The 12,517-nt window shown below is 45.4% G+C and overlaps 1 protein-coding gene across 1 annotated transcript in view; it reads left to right on the top strand.

Annotated features, from left to right (window-relative positions):
• Window positions 1-12,517, top strand: part of oca2 (oculocutaneous albinism II) — a 707,523-nt gene that overhangs the window by 220,912 nt on the left and 474,094 nt on the right. Inside the window, exon 10 of the mRNA XM_085999552.1 lies at window positions 2,994-3,059. Coding sequence (XP_085855678.1) covers window positions 2,994-3,059 — 66 coding nt within the window. The remainder of the gene's footprint in view (window positions 1-2,993; window positions 3,060-12,517) is intronic.

Raw genomic sequence — 12,517 nt, 5'->3', positions numbered from 1 at the left:
GCTATGTTCAGCAGGCTGAAGGGAAAACCTGTTTTTTCCCCTGGAGTCTGTAAATTCAAAAACCCATGCTGCTCAAAGTATTTGATGAGGATGAGCTAATCTATAGGAATGCACTTGGCTTTATATATCCTTTCTTGCCCAGGTTCAGAAGCACATTAAGTGTGTAGGAAGACTAGCTAGGTGACAATGCCCTTGATCTCACTGGTTAGGCCTCAGCTGGAGTATGGTGTTCAATTCTGGACAACCACACTTTAGGAAGGCCTTAGAGGGGGTGCAGAGGAGGTTTACTAGAATGGGACGAGGGTCTTCAGTTATGTGGAGAGACTGGGGAAGCTGGAGTTGTTCTGCTTGTAGCAGAGAACATTAAGAGGAGATTTGATAGAGGTGTTCAAAATCACAAATGGTTTTGATAGAATAAATAAGGAGAAAATGTGTCCAGTTGCAGACGGGTCGGTAACCAGAGGACACAGATTTAAGGTGATTGGCAAAAGAGTCAGAGGCGACATGAGGAAACAGTTTTTTTACACAGCGAGTTGTTGTGATCTGGAATGCACTGCCTGAGTGGTGGAAGCAGATTCAGTAGTAACTTTCAAAAGGGAATTGGATAAATATTTGAAGGGAAAAAAATTACAGGGCTATGAGGAAATAGCAGGGGAGCGGGATTAACTGGATAGCTCTACCAAAGAGGCACGATGGGCTGAATGGCCTCCTTCTGTGCTGTATCATTCTATGATTCTGTGAGTCATTAAGATAGAAGGTGAAAACTCAATCTTAAACTTTGCCTATATGGTTTTACTGGGGGATTTTAACTTTCATATAGATTGGGATAAGCAGACTAGCACCTGTCAGAAAGGTAGTAAATTTCTTGAGTGCGTGCGGGATAGTTTTCTACAACAATATGTCCTAGAGGCAACAAGGGGGCACGCCATATTAGATTTAGTAAGTAATGAGCCAGATTTAGTTAACAGCCTAACTGTGCGTAACATTTATCCAATCGCGATCATAACATGATCGAGTTCAACGTAGCGTTTGAAAGGGAGAAACGCGAAACAGCTACTAAAGTTCTAGATTTGGGTAAGGCCGACTTCAACGGGATGAGACAGAGACTGTCCACAGTAAACTGGGCAAATCTGTCAATGGGTAAAACGACAGAAGATCAGTGGGAGGTGTTCAAAAAAGAATTTAATGTGATACAGAATCAGTTTATACCCCCGAGGGGCAAGAGTTCTACTTGCCCAAAAAAAACAGCCATGGATGACTGAAACCGTAAGTGACAGCATAAAACTACAACAACAACTTGTATTTATATAGCGCCTTTAATGTAGTAAAACGGTCCAAGGTACTTCACAGGAGCGTTATAAGATAGAAATTAGGGCAGATTGTCCAGCTGGATGACGGTGGAGAGGCGTTGGAGGAGGATGGAGTGGTCAACTGTGTCAAAGGCTGCAGACATGTCAAGAAGGATGAGGAGGGATAGTTTACCTTTGTCACAGTCACAAAGGATGTCATTTGTGACTTTGATGAGAGCCGTTTCGGTATTGTGACAAGGACGGAAACCTGATTGGAGGGATTTAAATATGGAGTTGCGGGAAAGATGGGCATGGATTTGGGAGGCGACAACACGTTCAAGGACTTGAGAGGAAAAGGAGGTTGGAGATGGGACAGTAGTTTGCAAGGATGGAGGGGTCAAGGGTTGGTTTTTGAGGAGAGGGGTGATGAAGGCAGATTTGAGGGAGAGGGGGACAGTACCTGAGGCGAGAGAACCGTTAACAATGTCAGCTAACATGGGAGCCAGAAAAGGAAGTTGGGTGGTCAGCAGTTTGGTGGGAATAGGGTCGAGGGAGCAGGAAGTGGGCCTCATGGACAAGATGAATGCGGAGAGGTCATGAGGGGAGATCGGAGAGAAACTGGAGAAAGATACAAGTTCAGGGTTAGGGCGGGGGGGATCCTTAGAGGAAGTTTGGTCTGGTGGGTTAGAGGAAGGAAGAGAAGTGGCAGAGGCAGCTGAACGAATGGTCTCAATCTTAGAGACAAAGAAGTCCATGAGCTCCTCACACTTGTTGTCGGAGGTTTGGGTGGAGGAGACAGGGGAGAGGGGTTTAAGAAGACTGTGAGCAGTAGAGAATAGGAGCCGGGGTTTATCTATGCATTCCAGAATGATTCTGGAATAGTGAGCAGTTTTGGCAGACGAGAGCAGGGCCCGATAATGCTTTATATGATCCAGCCAGATCTGGCGGTGAATGGCTAAACCAGTTGTCCGCCATATCCGTTCAAGTCTGTGTCCCTTGGACTTAAGGGAGCGAAGATGAGGGCCGTACCAGGGAGAACGGCCAGGGTGAGAGAGAGTAATTGTTTTAAAAGGGACTAGGGCATCAAAGGTGGTAGTGAGGGTGTGGTTGAGCAGATCGGTAGCTGCAGAAATATCCTGATGAATGGAAGGCCAAAGGCTGGACAGTTGGGATTTCATAAGTGTAGTTGTAAGAGAGTTGAGAGAGACATTTTTTCCGGGGGCGGACGCAGAAGGAAGTAGGTTGGGGGGGGGGGGGGGTGGGTGGCAGGTGTCGAGAAGGGGGATGTGGGTGGAGAGTGATACGAGGAAGTGGTCAGAGATGGCCTTATCTGGGATTGACACGATGGGAGTAGTGAAGGAGTTAGGTTGCAGATCAGCCATGATCTCATTGAATGGCGGAACAGGCTCAATGGTCTACTGCTGGTCCTATGTTTCTAGGATTTCTGTCAAAAACTCCCATCATTTCACTTTTTAATACTAACACAGTCATTAAGTAACATACCATGAATAATTTATTTGACGCACATGAATTATTCTTAGTAAATTAAAGTTTTGTTTTTGTGCCTTTGTAATGGAAAATCTAAAAGTTGACTTTCATCTGAGAAGAATGTGAAAGCAGAATAAAGTGGATCTCATACTACAGTGGAAAAATTGCTAAATAGATCCATGGGATTAACCGTTAATTTTATCCTTTTGATTGCAGAGGCCAAGCATGGTCACAGTTGTGGAGTGGATTGACTACAAAACACTGTCGTTATTGTTTGGAATGGTAATTAAAATTCTTTTAGCTTGGATTGTTTTATTCACGCACACACAACTTCACTTTGTTTTTTGAGCATATATCTCTTTCAAGCAGTGTAACTGTGGAGCAGAATTTAATGTTTAACCTCAATCTCACCATCTGTCGGTTTTGCTAAATGTTTAAGTATCTGCACAAAGCATTTCTGACAAAATGTGATTTGCTTTGGCTGAGCAAGCACTGAATTTAAATGTTTAGGTTCTTCACTCTCAGGGAAGAAAGATGCAGGTTCTGGGGTGTTGCAGGACATATGCTGGACATGTGGGAACATGCATCATCTCAGAGTCTAGAGCATGACTCTTCGAATCTGGTCTTACGTTCATTGTGACAATCTTGTGAGAACTGCCAAAGTAGCACTTCTCAATGGTTCGCGAGCTATTCACGTTTGAGCTGCCCTGCAGATCACAAAGGGACTCATGTCGGTCACAAATAGGGAAGAAAAGTTGTCTGTAATGGCAGGGTGTATGAGTTCTGGTTACAATGAGATTCACCTGTAGACAAGGATGCTTTACTTAAAGAAGCTGATGGGTAGCCATATCTAAGGGACTACCACCAATGTGTTAAAATCACCCCTGTGCTTGCTGAGCTACATTGGCCCCCCCGGTCCATCAACACCTTGATTTTAAAGTCCTCATCCTTGAGTTCAAATCCCTCCATGGCCTCACCCCTTCCTATCTCTGTAACCTCTTCCAGCCCTACAACCCTTCGAGATCTCTGCATTCCTCCAATTCTGGCCTCTTGCGCATCCCCGATTTTCATCGCTCCACCACTGGTGGCCGTGCCTTCAGTTGCCTGGGCCCTCAGCTCTGGAATTCCCTGCCTAAACCTCACCGCCTCCCTTTCCTTCCTTAAGTCGTTGCTTAAAACCTACCCTTTGACCAAGCTTTTGGACACCTGTCCTAATATCTCTTCACATGGCTCTGTCATATTTTGTCTGATAACGCTCCTGTGAAGTGCCGTGGGCGTTTTTATTACATGAAAGGCGCTTTATAAAATGCAATGTGGTGTTACTGTTGTGCATTGCTAGCAATGAATGTGTTAACGCATTTGTTTGAAATACATTTGCCTTCTTTTCTAACAAAGCTGTTAGCCTGTTACTTTAAGTGGGTTCATTCCCTCCTTAAAATAAGAGATGAAGGTTGCTCATACAAGTGCATTTGTTACTTGTAAATGCACAGCAGGACTTGAACTCTCAGGTTAAGGACCACTGGACAGCAAGGCTGCTCACTGAAAAGACTAAGGGGGAACAATTCAGTTGGTTTGCGCCTCCCGTTAGCACCTTAAGAGGGCGCTAATGGGGCACAAAGCAACTAGCGCCCGTGCGCGGCGATGTTTGCGCCGCGCACGAAATTAACCAGACATTTCACAAAGGAGGACACAAATAACCTCCCAGAGATGTCGGGGAACATAGGGTCTAATGAGAGGGAGGAACTGAATGAAATCAGTATTTGTAGAGAAATGGTGTTAGGGAAATTGAGGGGATTGAAGGCCGATAATTCCCCAGGGCCTGATAATCTACATCCTAGGATACTTAAGGAAGTGGCCCTAGAAATAGTAGATGCATTGCTGGTCATCTTCCAAAATTCTATAGATTCTGGAACAGTACCCATGGATTGGAGGGTAGCTAATGTTACCCACAATTCAAAAAAGGTGGTAGAGAGAAAACGGGGAATTATAGCCTGACATCGGTAGTGGGGAAAATGCTAGAGTCCATTATAAAAGATGTAATAGCAGAGCACTTGGAAAACAGTGACAGGATCGGACAAAGTCAACATGGATTTACAAAAGGTAAATCGTGCTTGACTAATCTACTGGAATTTTTTGAGGATGTAACTGGTAGAATAGATAAGGGAGAACCAGTGGATGTGGTGTATTTGGACTTTCAGAAGGCTTTTGATAAGGTCCCGCATAAGAGATTAGCATGTAAAGTTAAGGCACATGGGATTGGGGGCACGGTACTGACTTGGATAGAGAACTGGTTGGCAGACAGGAAGCAAAGAGTTGGAATAAACAGATCTTTTTCCGAGTGGCAGGCAGTGACTAGTGGGGTACCGCAGGGATCGGTCCTAGGACCCCAGCTATTCGCAATATATATCAATGATCTGGACGAGGGAACTAGATGTAATATCTCCAAGTTTGCAGATGACACAAAGCTGGGTGGGCATGTGTGCTGTGAGGAGGATGCTGAGAAACTCCAGTATGATTTGGACAGGTTGGGTGATTGGGCAGATGCATGGCAGATGCAGTATAATGTGGATAAATGCGAGGTTATCCACTTTGGTGGCAAAAACAGGAAGGCAGATTATTATCTGAACGGCAATAGATTGAGAGAAGGGGAAGTGCAATGAGACCTGGGTGTCCTTGTGCACCAGTCGCTGAAGTTAAGCATGCTGGTGCAGCAGGCGGTTAAGAAGGCAAATGGTATGTTGGCCTTCGTAGCGAGAGGGTTTGAGTATAGGAACAAGGATGTCTTGCTGCAGCTGTACAGGGCCTTGGTGAGACCACATCTTGAGTATTGTGTGCAGTTTTGTTCGCCTTATCTGAGGAAGGATGTTCTTGCCATGGAGGGAGTGACGCGAAGATTCACCAGACTGATACCTGGGATGGCAGGAATGACGTATGAGGAGAGATTGGGTCAATTGGGCTTATACTCGTTGGAGTTTAGAAGAATGAGAGGGGATCTCATTGAAACTTATACAATTCTAACAGGACTAGACAGACTAGATGCAGGAAGGATGTTCCCGATGGCGGGGGAGTCCAGAACCAGGGGTCACAGTCTAAGGATAAGGGGTAAGCCATTTAGGACAGAGATGAGGAGGAATTTCTTCATCCAGAGCGTGGTGAACCTGTGGAATTCTCTACCACAGAAGGCAGTTGAGGCCAATTCATTAAATATATTCAAGAAGGAGTTAGATATATTTCTTAAGGCTAAAGGGATCAAGAGATAGGGGGAGAAGACAGGGACTGGGTACTGAGTTTGGATGATCAGCCATGATCTCATTGAATGGCGGAGCAGGCTTGAGGGGCCGAATGGCCTACTCCTGCTCCTATCTTCTATGTTTCTATATTTTGCGGCGGCGCAAAACACTACCGCCGGCAAGTCGTGACGTCAGTCGAGTGTGCAATGCCCCGGTAGCGCCCCGGACCGGATATTGAGTGGCGCCCCCTGCCTTACCGCCTGCCGCTAGCAACAACAGGTTGAGGGGAGCGTTCTGCAGTCAGGAAGGGACTGGGGGAGCGCTATTTAAAGGCGACCGCTTCCTGCCTTTTTTGTTGACATTTTTGTACCACGCGTTCAGAGAGGGAGAGAGACTTCCGGAGAGATTCAACGCTGTGTGAAGGAGTTTTGGGTACTGAGCAGCGCTTTGCAGGTTCATTTTGATTTGCCCTTCCTTGTATTGATTTAGAAGAGACTGTGGGCAGAGCACTCTGAGCTCTTTCCCTGGGTCTCTCCATTGTTCTTTCCAGCAGAATTGAAGTACAGGTCTCTCCAGGTCGAGATTCAAGGCTGCAATGAGCAGGATGTGGATGGAGAGCAAGATCGACCCTCCCCTTTAAGAACTGGCCGGCGCCAGTATGTCTGTGTTCCGTTGCTGACTGACATCACATGAGCTTCGCCAGCGCTCTGAGTTAGTGCCTCGCTCCTCGGCGTTATCGCCTTAAGAGAGGTGTGAAGCGCTTGATTTAGCGCTCCAATCACCTCCAGGGGCGATAAAAGCCAAGTTTGCAGTTGGAGGCGATAATTAGCGCCAGGCACTAATCTTTGCGCCCGGCCGATAATTGCGCCCCAAATGGGGAGATACTGAATTTCTCCCCCTAAATGCCCATCAGCATTCCCCAAATTGGCACAGTGACTTCCTGCAAGCTCTTTGCAAGTAGATGTTTGTCCTGGAAACTTTGTTTAAAAAAAAAATGTCAACAGAAGTAACTTATTGTATGCTCCAATGAAATGTTGCATCTGTCAGGATGGTTCACTGAGTAAGTCCGACTCAACCTTTTACTGGTCCATTGCTAAATTTATTCGTCCAAGTCCAGTGCACTAGTTTTAATTTCAATCCTCTTATTTTGCAATGCACGTCAGGCCCAAGACCTGTAAGGAAAATAACCAGGCCTAGAAATTCATTGTAGCCACTTTTGGGGTGGTAAAGTCGGGCGGCCGCTAAAGTTTGCGCCCGCCGCCAAATCGAGGCCACTTCTCCGATATTCATTAGCTTCGCCCTAAGAGTTTGCTCGAGCGCTAAAACTGGCGCTGCACGCCTCTCTTTAGGTGCTAAGCCGGCGGGCCGGGGCGCTAAAGCGGAAGTTGGGCGCAGGGCAGGTGCGGCGAGCTGCTGATTGACGGCAGACACTCTGGCTCCGGTGAGCTCTTAAAGGGGGAGGGTGGATTTGTTTTTTTAAAAGGCTGACACTGGTGTATTTGTGGTTTTGGGGAGGGTTTCTCTCCATCAGTTTGTTATGTGTTCCCGGCACACCAGTCCTCCTCCTCCTCCTCCTCCTCCCAGCCAGCCAGCCAGCCGTACCATTTCTAGTACAGGAGGGCCCTTTAATTTGCGCTCCCCGCGGCCCGCATCGGCTGTGTACCGTTCCACTTCACAGTCGTTAGGGCCGCCCGGCGCACAATGGGCCGGCGCGAGTGAAGTTCCGGTTCGGGGCGCACAAAGGGCGTTGCACGACGAAATGATGTCATGATCTGCGCGCGCAGCAGGGCGCTCGCTAAGACTTTGCGCCGGTGCTAAATGTGTACTGAAGTTGGGGCGAGGCGCAGATCGCGCTGCGCCCGGGCGCTAAGCGCCTAGCGCTCGAGATCTACTCCTCCTAAGGCGCTAACAGCTGGCGCGCCCAACTGAATTTCTAGGCCCCAGAGTCTAATGCACTTTGTTTCTTCTTGTGGAGGAAGGTTGGTTGGTGGTCAGACCATGCAGTGAAATTTCAATAAAGGGGAGTAGATTTGCAACCAGAAATTATATACAGCTTCTGTCACTGGCCAAAAAATAAAAATCCAACTCTGTTAAATATTGGATTAAACATAATGGACATAATGGACCGGGAGATGATCTTGGAGGAATCTGAGCCGAAGAGCGAGGCTTGCTGGCTCGTCACCTCTTGGAGTTCCTCCCTGACATCGACCCCCATCAACTGCAGCGGGAGCAGATTCTGCATGCTTTTCTGGAGTTGGGACATTTCCCTCTCTCTGTCTCTCTCTCTCTCTTACCTTCTGAACACCTTTGAGGATGAAAAACCTCTTGATGTTCGCCTTGATCACTTCCCACCAGTGCGTCGGGGAATCAAAGAGGGGTTTGTATCAGTTAAATATGAAATATATTTAAAAGAATACCAAAATCAAATTACCCAGTTTGTTTACAAAGCTGCAGCGAGCTGTCATATTAATGAGTCATTTGTTGTTTTAAACAAGATTAGCATAATTGGAACAATACAAGAAATCGTTGCATTAATCACGCTGACATTCAAAGGGATTCTTGTGCAAATGCTATCCTCAACTTACTATCCCTTCCTGGATTTTATAATAATCATTGCCAAATAACATTTTCAGAAGTAGAGATCTATTTATGTAAGGATTCCAGCATTGTTGCAACTTTAAATGTAAGATGCCTCACTGTAAACATAGAAAAATAGGAGCAGGAGTATACCATTCGGCCCTTCGAGCCTGCTCCACCATTCAATATGATCATGGCTGATCCTCTATCTCAATACCATATTCTCGCTCTCTCCCCATACCCCTTGATGCCTTTTGTGTCTAGAAATCTATCTATCTTCTTCTTAAATATATTCAGCTGTCTGTGGTAGAGAATTCCACAGGTTCCCCACCCTCTGAGTGAAGAAATTTCTCCTCATCTCAGTCCTTAACCGTAACATGAGATTGTGAACCCTCGTTCTAGACCCCCCAGCCAGGGGAAACATCCTCCCTACATCCAGTCTGTCTAGCCCTGTCAGAATTTTATACGTTTCCACGAGATCCCCTCTCATTCTTCTAAACTCTAGTGAATACAGGCCTAGTCGACCCAATCTCTCCTCATATGACAGTCTTGCCATCCCAGGAATCAGTCTGGTGAACCTTCACTGCACTCCCTCTATGGCAAGTATATCCTTTCTTAGGTAAGAAGACCAGAACTGCACACAGTACTCTAACTGTGGTCTCACCAAGGCCCTGTATAACTGTAGTAAGACATCCTTGCTCCTGTACTCAAATCTTCTTGCAATGAAGGCCAACATACCATTTGCCTTCCTAACTGCTTGCTGCACCTGCATGTTTGCTTTCAGTGACTGGTGTACAAGGACATCCAGGTCCCTTTGTACATCAACATTTCCCAATCACCATTTAAATAATACTCTGCCTTTCTGTTTTTCCTACCGAAATGGATAACTTCACATTTATCCACGTTATACTGCATCTGCCATGTATTTGCCCATCACTCAGCTTGTCTAAATCGCCTTGAAGCCTCTTTGCATCCTCCTCACAACTCACAATCCCACCTAGTTTCGTGTCATCAGCAAACTTGGAAATATTACATTTGGTTCCCTCATCCAAATCATTGATATATATTGTGAATAGCTGGGGCCCAAGCACTGATCCCTGCGGTACCCCACTAATCCACCGCCTGCCACCCTGAAAAAGACCCATTTATTCCTACTCTCGGTTTCCTGTCTGTTAACCAATTTTCAATCCATGCCAGTATATTACCCTCAATCCCATGTGCTTTAATTTTGCACACTAACCTCTTATATGGGACTTTATCAAAGACGTTCTGAAAATCCAAATACACCACATCCACTGGTTCTCCCTTATCTATTCTACCAGTTACATCCTCAAAAAACTCCAGTAGGTTTGTCAAACACGATTTCCCTTTCATAAATCTATGTTGGCTTTGTCTAATCCCGTTGATATTTTCTAAGTGTCCTATTATCACATCCTTTATAATAGACTCTAGCGTTTTCCCTACTACTGATGTTAGGCTACCTGGTCTGTAGTTCCCTGTTTTCTCTCTCCCTCCTTTTTTAAATAGTGGGGTTACATTTGCCACCCTCCAATCTGCAGGAACTGTTCCATAATCGATAGAATTTTAGAAGATGACAACCAATGCATCCACTATTTCTGTGGCAACCTATTTTAGTACTCTGGGATGCAGATTATCAGGCCCTGGGAATTTATTGGCTTTCAGTCCCATTAATTTCTCCAGCACTCTTTTTTTACTAATACTAATTTCCTTTAATTCCTCCTTCTCACTAGACCCTTGGTTCCCTAGCATTTCTGGGAAGTTATTTGTGTCCTCTTCCGTGAAGACAGAACCAAAGTATTTGTTTAATTTCTCTGCCATTTCCTTGTTCCCCATTATAAATTCTCCCATTTCTGACTGTAAGGGACCTACATTTGTCTTCACTAATCATTTTCTTTTTACATACTTGTAGAAGCTTTTACAATCTGCTTTTATGTTCCTTGCAAGTTTATTCTCATACTCTATTTTTCCCCTCTTAATCAATCTCTTGGTCCTTTTTGCTGAACTCTAAACTGCTCCCAATCCTCAGGCTTGCTACTTTTTCTGACAACTTTATATGACTCCTCTTTGGATCTAATACTATCATTAATTTCTTTTGTTAGCCATGGTTGGACTGCTTTTCCTTTTGTGTTTTTGCACCAGAAAGGAATGTATAACTGTTGCAATTCATGCATTCGTTCCTTAAATGTTAGCCATTGCCTATCCACCATCATGCCTTTTAATGAAGCTCCCCAATCTATCATAGCCAACTCACTCCTCATACCTTCATAGTTTCCTTTGTTTAGATTTCGGACCTTAGTTTCAGATTGGACTTCTTCACTTTGCATCTTAATGAAGAATTCTATCATGTTATGGTCACTCTTCCCTAAAGGACCCCGCACAACAAGATTATTAATTAACCTCTTCTCTTTGCACAATACCCAATCTAGGATAGCCTGTTCCCTAGTTGGCTCCTCAATGTACTGGTCTAAAAAACCATCTCGTACACACTCCAGGAATTCATCCTCCACAGTATTATTGCTAATTTGGTTTGGCCAGTCTATATGCAGATTAAAGTCACCCACGATTACTGTAGTACCCTTGTTACATGCATCTCTAATTTCCTGTTTGAAGCCATTCCCTACATTACCACTACTGTTTGGAGGCCTATGGACAACTCCCACCAATGTTTTCTGCCCCTTGGTGCTTCTTAGCTCCACCCAGACTGATTCTACCTCTTGATTTTCTGAGCCAATATCCTTTCTCACTATTGCTCTTTTTGCTTTTCGCCTGTCCTTCCTAAATATCAAATATCCTTGGATATTCAGCTCCCAGCCTTGGTCACCCTGCAGCCATGTCTCCATAATCGCAATTATATCATATACTTTTTAATCTATTTGCGCTGTTAATTCGTCTACCTTATTAAGAATGCTTCATGCATTCAGATACAGTGCCTTTAGATTTGTCTTTTTAACATTTTTAAACATCTTAACATTTGTTTGTACTATGGCCCTATTTGTCTTATTACCATTTTTTCTTACCCGGACCCTATTTGTTAGTGCACTCCTTTGTTTGTACGCTACGTCCCTTCCTGACACAATCTGGTTATCCTTACCCCAACCACTTTCCTGCACTGCTTCCTTGTCTTTTCTCTTTAGCATTCTAGATTTCTCTCCACCAGGACCCTCCACCCCCCCCCCCCCCCCGCCTTATTTATTTTAAAGCCCTATCTAGTTATTTGATTTGCTAGAACTCTGGTCCCAGTATGGTTCAGGTGTAGTCCGTCCCAATGTAACAGCTCTCTCTTTCCCCAGTACTGGTGTCAATGCCCCACGAATCAAAACCCACTTCTCCCACACCAATCTTTGAGCCACGCATTCATCTCCCTGATCCTGTTGACCCTATCACAATTTGCTCATGGCACCGGTAATAATCCAGAGATTATGACATTTGTGGTTCTGCTTTATAATTTAGTCCCTAGCTGCTCAAACTCTCTCAGCAGAACTTCTTCTTTGTCCTACCTATGTCGTTGGTACCTACATGGACCATGACAACTGGATCCTCCCCTTCCCACTCCAAGTTCTTCTCCAGCCCGGAGGAGATGTCTTTTACCCTGGCACCGGGTAGGCAACATAGCCTTCGGGACTCACGTTCCTGGCCACAGAGAACAGTGTCTGTCCCCCTAACTATACAGTCGCCTACTACAACCACCTTCCTTTTTACTCCCCCCACTTGAACGGCTTCCTGTACCACGGTGCCGTGGTCAGTTTGCGCGTCCTCCCCGCAGTCCCCGCACTTGTCCACAAGGGTTGCAAGAACCTCAAATCTATTGGACAAATGCAGGGACTGAGGCTCCTGCAACACTACCTCCTGGATCCCTGCCTCACTCGCAGTCACACCCTCCAGTCCCTGACTATGTGTCAATTCTAAAGTATA

The sequence above is a fragment of the Somniosus microcephalus genome, chromosome 10 (genome assembly GCF_052327205.1).
Source record: "Somniosus microcephalus isolate GS21.2 chromosome 10, FLI_Smic_1.0, whole genome shotgun sequence".
Taxonomy (NCBI): Eukaryota; Metazoa; Chordata; class Chondrichthyes; order Squaliformes; family Somniosidae; genus Somniosus; species Somniosus microcephalus.
This window is presented reverse-complemented; position numbering and strand designations above follow the sequence as displayed.